The 16913-nt window shown below is 38.8% G+C and overlaps 1 protein-coding gene across 1 annotated transcript in view; it reads right to left on the reverse strand.

The window, feature by feature from the left end:
• Positions 1-16913, reverse strand: part of MBOAT2 (membrane bound glycerophospholipid O-acyltransferase 2) — an 87288-nt gene that overhangs the window by 37108 nt on the left and 33267 nt on the right. The window contains exons 3-4 of the mRNA XM_082306978.1: positions 4956-5051; positions 1166-1221 (exon numbers count right to left, since the gene is read on the reverse strand). Of these exons, the coding sequence (XP_082163104.1) occupies positions 1166-1221; positions 4956-5051 (152 nt within the window). The remainder of the gene's footprint in view (positions 1-1165; positions 1222-4955; positions 5052-16913) is intronic.

The raw sequence follows: 16913 nt of genomic DNA on the forward strand, positions 1-16913 counted from the left end.
GTCCATACTCTTGTTTATAGCTTGCAAGACTAATACTTCTGAATATATTTTCTCTGCAAGTTAGACATCAACTTCTTTGACTGACTAGATATGCCCAGCATCATTTATTTATTTTCATTCGTACAAAAATTCTTACAAAAAGGTGTTTTCCCGACTTTTCATTCATGAGTGTTGTTGCCTACAGACTTCTCTAGGTAGTATACCTTAACAATAATGGAGGGGGAAGAAAAAAAAAAAAAAAAAAAAAAAAAAACACAAAACACACAAACCAAAACAAAAAAAGCAAACACCAACAGCACTAAAGCTACGATGCATGTGAGACAAAAACATATTAAACTCCATACATAATGTTACAAAAGAAATTTCAGAAAAACAGGTGGCTTGATCCAGGTGTCTGGGGCTACACTCCCAAATCTTCAACTGACAGCTGTAGCTACCAAGCAATTCAAGTTAATTGGCTAGGTTTATTGGATGATATTTTCAAACTTTAAAATTAAAATTACTCCTTTGAATTTAAAGGTAACTAAAAATCTAGATACCCTACCCACGAAAGCCAACGTTAGGATTCATTTTTGTCACAACTAGGGCCCACTTATCTGATGGATAAATCTGACAGGAGAAAAGACAGAAACATAATTAGATAATCTCACTGTTCACACTGATATGTTAGCATCAAGTGTAATTATAATAAAATGAAACCTATACAAAGGTTTTTATAAAAATCAGTATACATGGCGCAAATTAGGGGGAGATTAGCAGTTAGCATTGTAAAACAAGAGGTGCTCAATAACTGAAGTTACATGTCCTTTTTCTACCAATCTGCCAGAAACAGTGATCTCTGAATTTGGAAATTATTTAGCTAACTCTCAGGATCAATACCCCAGCCCAAAAAATGTCAGTGGCCTTTGGTCACTGGCCCCAGAAGTGTCATTCGTCTTCTGATAAATAGTATCTTCTGCACAATGTAAGCATTTTCAGAGCTTTTGTAGTGTCTGAGCAACATATCTTGGTAATTCCATTATTAAGCATCAAAAGAATCAACTGAATCACAGAAATATATTTTGGCCTAAAACACAAACTGGACTAAAGTAACTCATGACTCATGACTAACTTCCCTTAAATTTATTTTGTATGGAAAATTAAACACAGTTGAAAGAAATCTTACCATCATGAATCTCAAATGCCAAACTAGTGATCTTCTGTGTAATTATCATCATTGGACTGTTACAAAAAAGGAAGAAAGAATAATTTAGAAAAAAGTTCAGGATTTTCTTTCACATGTAAATATCAGGGGAAGTTTGTACTAATAGCCCAGGTTAATTACTCTCAACTGGAAGAATTTCAATGCAAGGACTAAGTGATTAGTTTTTGGAGCTCAAACCATTACAGAATTTTCAGTGCAACGAAAAGAATTTAATCCTCAGATATAGTATTTCATAACCCATGCCTTTTATTGCTGCATTAGGTTCCACAAACAGCCAAAGTGTTTCACATTTATCTTCTACTGACATAGTTTAATTTTTTACAGTGGGAAGAGTAAAGAAAAAAGGGCAATAAGAGCAATTATATGCATTGTAAGTTACAGCAGCAGTAAGCAAAGTACAATAAAAATATACCAAAGTTGGATAGTGCTATAAATTATTTAGATATGCAGACCACTTCCACTGTTTCCACTAACGCCTGGTGCTATGCTTCATTTTTCCACCTAGAATTATTATTTGCTTCAAGTAAACATATCTGGCAAAACAAAAACCCAGCATAATTATGCTGGCTCCAACAGAGTTTAGTTTGTTTTGAATTTGGTACACTTGAGCAGATCTTAAACTGTCCAAGAGATATTCTTCCCTGGCTAAGCGAGTCAGCTTTATACTGAGAAATTATACCATCTTTATAGTATCTAAGAGTTTTAGACTGATGTAAATCCCAGCTTTGCTAACCCCCTAACTGGGGGGAGGGAGGGGACGGGAAAGAGCGTAAAGTAGGCTACCAGAATTCAGAAATTTAACTTTGAAATCAGATCTCAAAAATATATCAGGGACTGTATTTACTCAGTAGTATCTGAGCTGGAGACAAAAAAGACCAAACAAAAACCCACCACAACAAAATAATCATACTGTAGGATGGGCACATAGTTTTGTTCAAGTCTTGATTGCACTTGGCCTTTTTATAACATATTTAAGTTGGCACAGAAAAACAAATCCAAGAGCCATCAAGTCCTCCTTCATTGACAGGGCTATGCCAGTATTTTGCCAGATGGCTCAGTCTGTCAAATTAATTTTTTTTAGGTTATGGTTATTTCAAAGCACACAATATTTCCAGCCCTCAAAATACAATCAGGGAAAAAGTTTTCTCTACTGTATTATCAGTGCCCCAAAATCCTGATATCAAGACTAGAGTGACATGCAAGGGTCAGCAAGGAAGAAAGCTAAGCAAGAACAGAACGTCTGGGAAGTCCCTCATCTCTCTTTCTAGAGTTTAAACTGTAGACCTGCCTGGTGCTGCCAGAAATCCCCACCTGATTCTGAACATAATGGGTTTTTCTTCTGGAAGTGGACATGTGACAGCATGGATTCTGCCTGGTGGAAGGATGGAGCCCAGGAGGAGCTCGGTCAGACCTTATATTAATTCTAGCTGATATATCTGTCATTGTTATCATAGCAGACCCTGGTACTTTTTTCCTTCTCAAGTGGCTATCCCAGTATCTTCAGAGATTTGGCTGAGGAGCAACAATCTAGAGACTAAATGAGGAAGAGTCCTTCCTGGAACAGCGAGGCTGCGAACCAAGATTTTAACGATCCCTTTTAGGTGCTGGCAGAAAGGCAAAGGAGGAGGTGGAAGGCTCACTGGCAGCTGGGATCTGTTAGCACTGAAGCCAGGACCACACAGCTCTGCACAAGCAGTTGCACCTCCAGCATGAGGTCTCCTCAGCTTTATCCACTGTCCGTGCATTGATACCTCCTTCAAACTTTTTGCAGGTTCTCTGGGCTTGGACACCTCAGATGGGCATGGCATGCTAGGAGAAATATCTAGGTAAACAGACATTTTGGGGCTAACCACTATATGAATCCATGCCAACATCTTTGGAAGAACTTGCTGCTGCTGGGGTTCAACAGCTGGTTAGGCAACTTTTGTTATTTTCTTGAGCTTACTCTCTTCCCCTAGAACTAGAGAAAATTGACACAAAACAGCTACCTTCGGTTCATTTTCTTTCTCCTCCTGTTTTGGAAGTAACCTCTGCCTCAGGCCTCAAGGGAGCAGATGCAGTATATGTCAAAGATTTAACGTGATATCCATGCATCAAGCTCCCAAACTGGTGCATGAAAGGATGGCTTAAATCAAGCAACTCAAACATACAATCAGAGAGCTGAATCTATGCTTCAGAACAGTTCTATCGAGAGCACAGGTCTCGTAAATCTTTAGACATGTTTAGACCTAGCAGAAATCTCTGAGCTAACACCAAACGAAGAGAGCCACAAAGACAGCTGCTATCTGAAAACAGTACAGTCGCATCTGAGCAATGGTGTGTTCAAGCTCTATTAATAGTTTGAGAGCAGCAAACAAGTGCAATTATACTGTTTCCAGAGTCAGAGCTTTGATCGCTGCCAAGGTTGTACACTTTGGCCCTACAGTGAACTGGAAGGGACAGCATTTGGATTCTAGTTCCACTTGTAATGGTGAAATTTAATTCAACATCAGTAAACCTAGTTTTAAAGTGCCTTTATGCATATGTCTATGTTGCAAGCTCTCATTATAGCCAGCAGAGATCTAGTCAATAAAGTCAGGGGCAATGGGCAAGCGACCCAGCTCACGCTAAGGCAGATACTTAGCAGTGGGTCAGCTGCAACGCCCTCCAAGCTCTACTGCCTACATCAATCACATCTCCACTGACTACAACTGGAACTTGGGTATCTGGCTTGAAGGCAGACACTTTGATGTAGGTATAAACGTAGAAAGATGTTTCAGAAGGTAAGACCTGGCTAAAAATGACAGAAAAGATGAATTTAACTGGAAAAGCTTTTTGCTCCAGCCTACAAGTTAAGTTTCTGGACTACACACCTGTTACCAATGAAGACTGAGAAGCAACAAGGCTAACAAGCACAACTCTACTACACAACAACTAAACTACAGAGACCACTGCCATTCATAGTATTCCTGAAAAGTATTTAATTCATTTTTTAAGCAGACTAGCAAACAGTCCCCATCTCTTTTTTTTTTCCAAAATATATACTCCCCTTTAAATCAGCAAAAGAACCATCACAGTAGCAAACATAGTTATAGGAAATGTTGTGCTTCACTGCTATGTGTCTGCAGTACAAAGAAGAATCACCAATATGGTTTATTTTTACTTTGCCTATTTAATTCTGTTTTGCTCCTATATTTGACTTGAGCTGTATAGGTCTAAGTTCATCATATAAAATGAGAATACATATAGACAAAACTTTCTATTTCCAAGGGCTGTGTGACTACTCCACTATACAGGTGCCTCTCTCCTTGGCTTTCTCCTTCTGGAACATACAATACAAAACCAAAAAATAAAGAAGCTAAAAGCTAAATTCCATAAAACATTCAGATTTTCTTCACAAAGTGGTGTCAGACTGTGCCAGGCATGCAAGTACATCAGCTACAATTCAAGTTTCATCATGGGTGGTAACAGATTTTAGGGGAAAAAGCAAAAGCAAAAAAATCCCACAGCCACCAAATCCTTTATGCCCTTCAGACAGGAACAGGAGGCAGCCGATAATGCACTCGTGGTTCTAACAGACACAACTGTTCCCAAAATTCTCAGTTTGCACGAGCATAGGTACCTGTATATGTGTATGTGTGCCAATACGCACACATATGCCCAGCCTTCTCCCAAAGTTTAAAAGATCGACACACTTAACTTGGAAAAAACCCTAATAACAGATACAGTATCACTTAGGAGGACAAGATGGAAAGATTATTTTTCTCCTTACCCAGAAAAATCAGCAGAATACTGTCCATAGTCAAAGATATAGACTCTAGTAATTTGGCACACAGTGAGGTATCCCAAAGCAAAAACAAAGCAATACCTGGAAGGAAAATGGAAAAAAAAAAAGCTTTTCAATTAAAAACCATAAACACTTCTCCATTGAATAAACTACCTTTTAAGTAGAGTTTAGTCTCCAGTTGTTTCTAGTGAATATTACATAACTGGAGTGTGTAATTACACCTTCATTCTGACTGGGTTTTTTGGTAATATTTATTCTATGCAAGCACATAGACTTTTTTTTTTTCTAAAAGCATGCAGTACTAACTTACAAATTCTATTGTCATTAGCCAAAATATTTATTCACATAAATAAAGCATAGGATTTTTTATTTCAAGTGCCACTGTAAAAAAAAAAAAAAAATTGAAGTCCTGAAGAGAAAATGAATGTTAAGCTTTTTTTTTTTTTTTTAGTTCAAAGTTAATTTTTGTCTATATGAGCATAGAAATTTGGCAAATTATACATCAAACAATTTCCATTGAATGTACTTGTATACATTCAAAATCCACCACCACAAATGCCACTGCTGCTGTTTTCAAAGGAACTGGAAAAGACAATTAATTTTCAAATAGATACATTAAAACATATCTAAGTGAAAAAGGAACAGAATGTCTTCATGCCTCCTGTGAAAGCTGATCCTCAGTAAATATAAGAAAAACACAGATAAGAACCACCTTATATAAGTATTATACATTTAATTTCACATATCATTTTTTCAGGTCAGGGTTGGGATTTTTCTTTATGCCCCTCTTTAAGATGTACAACAGTATACTAATGAGAACTGATTTGCCAATACACCTCACAAAATCTGCCAGATATTCTTTGCAGTCAAAAAGGATGGCGAATGCCCGCAGGAACTTAACTAATCCTTTAAGACTTTACATATGAACTTTACAGTCTTGAACTTTTCCACATAACTTGGGAAACATTCATGGTAATGAAATCAAGCACTTGTTTAATGTTGACAAGACTAATGTGCAACCCCTACAGCAGACCATATTATACATTCAAAATCCAGTTAGAATGAAAATATTCATACACCAAATGGAAAATCATGACTAAGACTGCATTTAGGTGAAATAGTGAGGGATGCTACAGGAAGAGCTTGGAACATGCTTCTCCTTTCTTTTCCAAATAAATATTTTTTCCAAAAAAGCATTAACATAATAAATTCTAAAGTCTTAGAAATTATTCTTCAATCTGAAAGTGATACCTATTTTTGCCACACAGAACACTTGCAGTTTAACCTTTAATTAAGAACTGTGCTAGATATAAATAATTCAATATTTTAAAACATCCAACTTTCAAATTACAGATCACCTTATATATCAGTAGTTACATTAAACCACACTTGTTACTTTAAAAAAAAAAAAAAAAAGGTTTAGGGTGTCTGTTTTAGCAATAGTTTATTTTCTGTTTTCATGAATATTAATAATCCAGAAACAATATTATTTTGGGTGGCTAACTGGTACAAAAGTGTTTATAATAAAAAACCAACAAAATTACACAACAATTGGCTCATAATTATACCGAATTATTTCAGCAAGAAAAAGAATTTAACACAATTAAGTAGTATGTAGTGGACTGCAGATATCAGGAGTACGATATAATGTAGAACCCTTTTTAAAAAGTTTGGAATTAAAATTTTCCTGAGAAATTTTAAGAAAAACTAGCCGCCCTCCCCCCCCCCCCCCCCCCCCATCAGCCAGGTTTCACATGAATGAGAAGTAGGTGGGTTTAGTTTGGCCATACTGAGATGAGTCCCATTCTTCCATTCACTAAAAATTCAGCATGATTTTCAGCTTTACCAGCATCTTGATTTACACACTAACAATCCTAGATTAAAAGTAACTTGTTATTTGTAGAGATACCTACATACCCACCCATAGATACCATACTAAAAAGCCAAGAAAAATCAAAATACTGTAGTTTTATTTGAGAGAATTTCATTTTATCCCCACTGGCAAGACCATGTAATTACTAACAGTCTATTCACAGCATATTGCAATAGATCTAGAATAAAAAGAATTACAAAAGTGAAGCTAACTACAGCTTTCATAACTTAAAGTGCTATCCATAGCAGCAATACATACTTTGTTAGGACAAAAAGCACACTTAATATGTTAGTGGCTTAGGTACACAATCTCAGATGGAAGAAAACAGACACCAGTTTCTACTTCATACAATTCATGTCGTAAAACAGTCACGGTATTTTTAAAGACATTATGAAGACTTCCTTTTGCAAGCAGAAAAGCTAGGCTGGCAAGTACAACTGAAGAAAAACTAATATCCTAAAAGAAGAAAAGCACTGAGAAGTCAGGAAACCTTAGGTTCTGTTCTATATAGTCATTATGATACAGTCCTGCAACATTATGTGAACATACAACTGCAAATTCCTGTCTCATTGAAGAAACAGGTCATTGTTCTTGATATTTTTAAAGGCTTTGCATTCAAGTTCAAGACACATCCAGTGATTTTACTTATTGCATACCTTCCACACGCTGCACTCAACAAGTCTGGGATTTTCCCATGAGCACCTCCTCAGTTATTCTCCATGCATTCAAGTGTTTCATAAAAATTGCATTCCTCTTTAAGATGAATTTTAGTGATACTCAATGTTACCCCAGTTCTACATATATGAGGAAGCTGAGAAATAAAAAGATTACATGGGTCTGAATACCAAACTGGGGAGATGCAAGGTCAATTCTTGGGTAAACTTATCTTTTTTAGAGTTGACAGAAAAGACATCACCAGTGCATTTCAGTCACACACATGCGTGCTCTGTACTTCTACAAATCTAACCACAGGTGTTCCATGAAAGGTGAAAGATTATATTTGTAGCTAATACAAGTAGTTTAAACCACAGCGTAGTGTCCTGCACTTAGGAACACAGACTGAGGCAGCAATGCTACTCAATTATGGAACAGTGAAATGTGTAGGGCAGTTTGAAGGTTACTTCTTCACTTGCAAGTTCCTGTGGCTTGAATGCCTTCCAACTTCTACAAGTTAACTGTCTACAATGAAATGACTGGCCTGGTAGATGAGGACAGAGCAGTGGATATTGGCTACCTGGACTTCAGAAAAGCTTCTGACACTTGACATCGTCATAGATAAGCTGACGAGCAGACAGTCAAGTGGACTGAAAACAGGCTGAACAGCCAGGCCCAGAAGGTGGTGATCAGTGGCACAAAGTTGAGTTGGAGGCCAGGAAACAGCTCTGTACCCCAGGGGTCAATACCGGGTCTGATCCTTTTTAACATCTTCATTAATGATCTGGATGATGGGGCAGAGTATAGCCTCATCAAGTTTGCTGATGACACCAAACTGGGTGGAGTGGCCGATACACAGAAGGTCTTGTTACCATCCAGAGGGACCTTGCCAGGTTGGGGAAATGGATTGACAGGAACCTCATGACAGTCAACAAGGAGAAGTGCAAAGTCCTGCACCTGGGAAAGAACAACCCCAGGCACCAGAATATGCTGGTAGCCACCCAGCTGGAAAGCTGCTTGGCAGAAAAGGACCTGGGGGTCCTGGTGGACACCATGTTGAACTTAAGCCAGCAACGCTCTTGTAGTAAAGAAGGCAAGGGGGAGGGACAGAGCATTCCTAACATCTTTAAAAGAGAAAACATCATTTGCTATGACAGGAACCAGCTGGCACCTTGCCTTGAGGAAAGCCAGAAACACCTATCAAACACCATCTGCTGAAAAGTCCAGTTAGAAAGAACAGCAACAAAATGAGCACATCCTTTCTTGCCTTCATGTTTATACAGCATTTTTCTGGTTTTGGTGTCTGCTGTCCAAAATGTCAGCCACTTGGGTACTTCCAGATATCCTTCGAAACAGATGTTAGCCATCATGACCGACATGGTGGGATTTCTCACAACGTTCAGTTAGTATCCACACTGAAGTTATAGTGCAGAAATGGAAGAAAGAAAAAAAAAAAACAAACACCAACCTAAACTTCTTATTGAGATTCCAGATTCCATTTTACAATCTAAAACAAAAGCCGTCTTTCCCACAGAGCAGTGAAACTTGCTGCTATGTTGCATTCTCCAAACACAACTATGAATTTTAACTATCTTCCAACTATGTCAGCCACCAGCTCCAAGTTACACACAGCTTGGAAGACTTCAGATTTTTAACTGATGAGTAAAACACAGGAACTTGCAACCCACACAATGCTTTTCACCTTCCAAGCACATCTCTGCACATTAGCCATGCCACATCACATCCCTTGATGAGAAATGTCATTTAACCAGGGAAAGTACAGCAACATGTTCTCCCTAAAGGAGATTTAAAAGGTTTATGACAGCTTGTATCATTCCTGTTGTTTCTCCTGCAGGTTTGTGGTGCAACTTGCTGATCATCTTAACTCTCATACAAATCCAGCTTTACTTGAGAGAAAAAAAAAAAAACACAGATCTGAAAATGCTTTGAAAACTTTCTAAAGTACTCTTACTGCATGTTTCCTACCCTCTTCAAAGACTTGTTCACCAAAAACACCCCTTAGATCAGAAAACTGAGTAAGATCCTGCAGAGCTCAACCACATGAAGTTTTACCCAACTACAACATTAATTACAGGCTGTACATGAATGCAATGGTTTTACCCAAGGCTAAATTTTCTCCTCCAGCAGAAAAGTAATCGGTCTTAAAAGTCAATGTTACTCTGTACCTGTTACTTGGTAAATAATAGTCTTGCGAGCAGAATGACAGAATTCATTCACACTGGACATGAACAACTAGAAGCAAGTCACAATATTGTTATTATTAGAAATAACTTCAAGACAAACTGACCTGCAATGAAAATTGTACTATATATAATAAAAAGACAAAAGACATTCATTTAGAATATGTTTGAGACTAACTCACACATATTTGTCAAAATGACCTTACTTGATCTATCAACAGATGCAACAGTCAGACATGTCTAGGAGACACTGCAGTAATGAAGTAGCAGAAAGCAGAACAGATTGTCTGATACGTCTAACTTCTGATTTAAAGTTTAAAAAAAAAATGTTTTAAGCAAACAATATTGGATAATGTATTATACGGGAGGGCTTTTCTTGCCCATATTATGTTTTAGTAATTCCTTACCATTTTGAACTTCCCAGAGCACTAAAAATAGTATTTAATATGTTCTATCCATAAAATTCTATCATTCCTTTAAAAATAAATATATCAACTAATCAACAATTTTTTTAGAAGTATATTCTATTATACATAAAATATAACTTATAACATACTATACACATATATATTACATTATACAGAAAATACTAAGTAAGCAGCCTCTCCAAGTAGTACTCTACAGAAGGTGCTCATCAAGAGAACTTCTGTTTAAGTCTACTAAAAAAAAAAAAAAAAAAATTGCAAAAGAATCTCTTATTAGCAAAGAAAATACATTGCCCTATATCATTATTTCTTGTCCAGTCATTTTTCGTCAAGTAACATTAATCAACATAAATGTTAGGGTTTTTTACTTGCACATATAGAAAGCCAAAAAACTTCCTTATATCTGTATGTATACATATATATACAAACACATACAGATATACAGGCTCCAGTTCTTTCACATTACATGAATCTTTTAGTTTCTGAACATCTTGATGGAATTCAATATACATTTTCTATTACACTTTCTACTGCTAAGCTGGAGTAGCTACATTAAACAGACTTCTGAAGCACCACTTTTGCTAATGCAGAAAACCTCAGTCTCATCCCTGTGCTACCCCTCTCTTATCATCCTCCCAAGTTCAGCAGAGCCCACAGAACACTCACACCAGCGCTGCTCATCTACTTCAGTGCAAAGTGGTCTGATTTTGTTGGAACAGCTGATTCCCCCCCCCCCCGGCAAAGCCTTTTTATCCAGTGTTGCCTTATAAACTCCTTCCACGTGATACACCTACTATCCTGCCCCCCACATCATCGGTAACAGAGAAGGACAAAGGCCCCACACAACTGGCAGTACTAGGTCAGGCAAAGTCTCCTTCTAGCCCAGGACCCAGGACTGTGTTCCTCCCCAAAGCAGCAGCTAAAACACAGATGCCCAGGAAAGCAGATGAGTGGAACAAGCACAGAAACCACTTCCCAGCGCTCCCCCAGACTCAAACCATCAGCACCCTGAAGACCTGGATTCAAACAAGGCATCCATGCCTTTAATAACACTCAGCATACTACTCTATCAGCTTTTTGCACCAAAGCACACCCTCATCTTTACCACCCTTGTTGCTCCAAACACGCTTGAGAAAGATCTGTTAATTTCTACATTTTCAGCATAACCATGTACAAATTTGATAGCACAGAATGAGCCAGCAGAACCTGCTTATATAAAGCTTCCATAGCTTTATATTCTGTGGTTTAACAGCAGAACCCCCAGCTTTTATCTGTGTCCCTCAGAAACTTTGGGTTGCTGGCTAAGAAAGAGCAAGACCATCCGTAGGGTTCATTCTAGAGCTTTGTATCTGCTGCTGGGCAAGCTGGGCTGCACCCAGGCCCAGGCTGACCATAACATACATTAGCTGATTGTATTTGCATAACCAGGGGTGGGAGTTGCATTTTTGTTTGATTTTACACTTTTGGGGGACTCGGCATCTTAGTTATAAAATATTTGGTCAAGTACCTACCATACCTACCTCTGTTTGCACAAAATGCAGCAAAAATAGAACTACGACCTTGACAAAGGCATGCTTTGGGAGATGTCATAACAGCTTCTGTTATTTTAGGCTCTTCCCATGCAGTGGAAGGACAACAGCACAGTATGCTATTTCGCTGGAAGAAAGTTAAATAAAAAAATTGACACAGGGCAATTTTTCACCAGCTAGTCAGCACATACGATGGATTTAGCCTTGAAATAAAGGCTTCATGTCCAGTCAAGATCCACTCCTTCCATTATGTTAGGAAATAAGACAATGTTTTTTTTTAAACATGTAATTATTTGGTTTCAAAAGGCAAACTTCACCACCATGTAACATTATACTGCTTTGATTTTTAGAAAAGGTGACAGAATAGCCTGAGTTTTGCCATGCCCTGTGCTGAAAGCTGCTGCCAGGGTTTGTGTGTTTGTTTTTCCTACTGCTTGTGCCAACATAAAAAACGAGTTCTTGTCTCTAGGGTCAAAACTGAATTCTTATAAAAATGCAGCTATATTAATTGTTTTAATTCTAATGAGCATAATTAGCTTTTATTGTTCACACAGAGAAATTCAACTCCATGCAGTCAGAACATACAATATTTGTTTGCAAGACTTCACAGGGAAAAATATACGTCAAGCAAAAAGGTCCAGAGTGCCAAAGCTAAACATCTATCTAATTCTGTAATCATCAAGTACAAGCCAATAAAAATACCAATTAGAATTAGCTTAGTTTTGACTGTCTAACAGTCACAAGGTAAGCTAGCCTGCTGCTACCTGCTGTTGTTACACCAAGAAAAGATTCCTATTTACACAATTCCTGTTCAAACTATGGATGCACTATTGACATACATCATCAGTACTACTTAGAACATGGATCAGTTTTATGGTGTAATCAGTAACAGACTCGGAGCTTGTGGCCTTAACCAAGTCCCAATCCTCTCTGTATTTCAAGAAACAACTCTCTAAATGTGAGCAACATCAATCCTTTTGAGCCAGTTGGAAGCCTTCTGATCCACGCACTAGTCTGTCCCTTCAGATTACTTCAAGCAGAGATCCAAAATGTGCTAAAAAAAAAAAAACCCATACCAACAAAAATACAACAACAACAAAAAGACAAAACCAGACTGCCTATGAGCCCATTTCCAGAAGAGGAAGCGTTCATACCATCATGCTTTGGTAATAAGCAATCCAGCTATCCCATCCCTCTTCAACCCTCAGCTGAAGATTTTTGGGGTCTATTTACTTTAAAATGGCTATTTTAACAAGTGGACAGAGTTCTCCAACATTTAGATGCAACAACAGTCCTACACAAGATACGGCACAATCCGATGCCACTTGCTTGGCCTGCCTGCCGCTACGGCGCAGCGGCTTGCTGAGCTGGGCAGCAGGTGCTGGCCACGCATTGGGCCCAAACCTCCGGACTGGCTAGTGCCTATGTTGGGTTTTGCTCAGCCAGTAGAGAAAAAGCTATCCGGCCCCATCGGTCTCCTGCATACAACCAGACACACAAAGCCACGGGACACGAGGCTTCGTTAGCTCAACGGTTCCCAGAGCCATTTGCGATGGTTTTGCTAGTTTTGTTTACTACAGATTCGCTGTAGACATTATCACTTGCCTAATGAATTTTGATGCTTTGCTACATAATGGCAACATAATGGCTTGGTAAAGTAAATCCTGAGCTCAATTAAATGATCATTCCATTTATAGCTACAGGCCATATTCCAAATGCAACATTAATACGTGACAAATACAACACAGATATTCTTGTCAAAATGCATAGTAAAAACTCAGTATTTTCCACATGCTCCCTAAGTTTACATTCGTGCGCTTTCTGACCTCTCACCTTGCTCCCTCCAAATCTGGAACGTCTCAAGGCCGAGGAGATCAGCTTCAGGCTCTCGTACAAGGGAGAAGCTAAAGGGGAGGCAGGTGGGAGGATGCTTACATTTCTTCCCTGGGGTGGAAGAAACATGTTGTGTGCTTCATTCTTCCTGTAAGTCTCCAAAGGAACATGGAACCAGGAAGGGTGGGAATGGAAAACTTGCTTTTGTCCCTCATCAGACTCAAAGCTGAGAAGTGAAGGTGACCCTGTCTGAAATCTTAATGAGAAACTGAGATGAGACATGAGGTCACCTAAGTTCTCTCACCTGAAAAACCATAGTGTGTCATATCAAGCCCGATTTGTGCAATCACTTGAAAGCATAACAGTAAACAATGTAGATAAGAGCACTAGATTTGACCTTTATATTTCAAAAAGTTGACACTACTACATAGCACTTAAAAACACACACAAAGAAGAAAGCCCAGCAGCTTCACAACACAAAATGTGTAAAGGCAGAACTCCCTGATGCTGGAATCCACCTTACAAAGCCCAGGAAGGAAGGAGATTCTTGACACATCTTCTGACAAAGATAAGTACTCATAACTCAGAAATAAAATAGCTGCTAAGTTCCACAAACACTTCTATGCTGGCGCTGTGAATTTTCATTTGTTCACCTGTTTTTCTATGCATTTTTCTATATAATATTTACCTAGCTATATGATGTTTCAGCATCACAGCATGCAAGTCTTTTATACATAAGTAACCCTCTCTCAAACATCAGAACCATGCCCAGCATCTTTACTTTTGCAAACCAGCAGAAACCCATAGAGCACAGAGCCAGAAAACAGTCTCCTTTTAGGAGCTAGGCAGCAACACAGCTTCTGTAGAACATTTTTAAGGAAATAAAGATGTTATTACAGGACATTGACAATAACAGGACTATTGAAAGTACTATTTTGAAGTAGAGCCCTACTAGCTGTAATGGTTTAGCAACTGTAAATTAGAACTGCTAAATACAAAATATTTTGCAAGACTAAATAATTTTGTTTCAGTGAACCGTACAGCTTCATACAAGAACTCACAGCCAGTAAAACAGAACAAGTTCTCTGCTGGCAAAACCACGGTGAAGCCAATCATTAAACCTGTTACTGCCATAAACGCGGTACTTGGCAACTATCATCTTGGATAAAGATAAGAGGGAGTGTTACTTTCATTCCCCCACTCATCACCCTGCTGTAGCTACACGCCCCCCTCGTACCCCATGCACATCCCCACGTGCCGCCGCTGTTGCTCCTTCCCGGCTGCAGAGCAGAATGGATCCCCAGCTGTCGCAGCCCCCCAAGCTCTGCTGCAACCCCACATCCTTGCCTGGAGGCACAACACCTGAGACAGAGAAACAGCGCGACTGTACCGCCGCCAGGAGAGAGGGGGGAGTTTTGCTCAGTCGTCAGGTGATGCCGGCTGGAATCCGCGTTCAGCCAGCCAGGAGACGTTTTCTGCATGTGTTAAGGATGGCGGCAGCTGGGAAACACGCGGGATGTGATTTGCGGAGAAGGTGGTTGTACAGCCGGAATCAGTACACGGGACAGCTAGCAGATTAATAAACAACCCGAACCCCTGCAAGGTGGAGTACGCAAAGTGAAAGGCCACAAGAATCAAATTTAGTTACAGGAACTGAATATTTTAATGATTCCAATATCAAAGGAAAGCCAGGAGTTTGTGTTAATCACCTAACACATCTGGAAGACAGATGCATTTCCTTTTAAACCATTTCTCAAAACAAAATGCCCTCTTTTACAGAGGTACTTACCAGAGGGATGATGGTACTCTATTTCCCACCCTATTTCTTGCTTTGCCTTCAGGAAAGAATCAGAGAGTTCTTTGATTTCAACTGGCCACCGAGTCTACTGCAAGCCCCACAGCTGGCCTGACCTGCACCAAAGCTGCAGCCCTATTCCTTCCCGAGCTATTTACACCATCTTGCAATCAGACGCCCATCTCAAGCAGCACAATATTTGGAATAAAAGTTTTTCTGAAAAATCTGATTTACTTAAAATATAGCTTAAATGAAATGCCTGCTTTGCTCTGATGTTTAACGTTCCTTTAACCTGGAAAGACCTATCCCTTCAGATGACTTGTTTCATTTCTGTCCAATTTTCTCTCCCACACACCCCCACCCAAGCTAAGTTAAAGCACCGCAATCACACAACAATTTAATATCTTCTAGATCCTTTAATCAATGCATGGCAACGTATATAACATTTACATGATGCATCAACTTCACCACTGTCACAGTATTTGTCATATGCTCCTGCAGAATCACATGTGGAGATTTAAGTCAGCTGTCTCCTGCTCCCAGCCTGGAGAAAACCTGTCGCTAGCTCTGTTTTCTTTGCTCCATGCTGAAGCCTGACACAGGTTACTCCTGAGTACTGAATGGCAACTTCTATTTTCATGCAGATTTCTTTTCTCCCACATGACAGAAACACTATTGACTATTTCCAGGGGTGAATTTGAGATACTCCACAAAGAGTGATATGCAATAGAAACAGCATGGCAAGAAACCAATCCTCAACAGAAGTGAACTCTATGCATAATGGTTATTTGTGGCATACAGTAGTCCTACTGTACACTCACAAGGAAAATACTTCAGCTTGATGGCTGGGAAGAATCAGTACCTGTAGGTTGTTGCATGCAAGTACACAAGGAACCCGGTATGAAAAAAGCCTTGCATTTATTTTTGGAACATTTTTCCTTCTTCCAGTTAACAATGGGAAACCAAAAAAAAGAAAATTAAGTACTCAATGACAGGCCAAGTCATGACACAATCACTCATGAAAGCGTCATATGTTAACCCCAGGCAAACAGTAACTACTCAAAGCTACATTCATGATCTCTAAGCTAGGAAGTAACTGTATTCTCAGACTATATATTTATATATTACACGTATTTATAATTATATGAACTATACCTTTTCTAGTTTTGATTTACTTGAATACTGTCTTGATCCTACCTCCATACACATTTGAACTTTCAGCCTACACTAGCTGCTGAACTGCGTGTGCTCTGCTTTCTGATCTCCCTGCTCTTCAGTAAAGATGTACAAACCCCCTTGTGTTCATGATCTTCTAATGCCCTTCAAAATTTTCCCTCTAAATGCCTAGAGCAATCAAATTATCTCACAATTAATTAAAAATAAAAATAATAATTAAAAAAAACAGAATTGCTCAGTTTATTCCAACCAAAAGAATCGTATGACCTGTCCCTAACAATTGTATAAAGTCATCTAGCAGAAACTTTTGGGTAGATTTAATCACAAAATATGCTAGTGGAAGAGGCTACATTACTGTATAAATGCAGGTTTTGTGTCAATGCTAAGAAAAATAAGGAATGTCAGGTTGTTCATCAATTATCCTTTGAGATATTTATCAAAATCATGAATTATTCAC

Source organism: Platalea leucorodia, assembly GCF_965183815.1.
Source record: "Platalea leucorodia genome assembly, chromosome: 3".
Classification (NCBI taxonomy): domain Eukaryota; kingdom Metazoa; phylum Chordata; class Aves; order Pelecaniformes; family Threskiornithidae; genus Platalea; species Platalea leucorodia.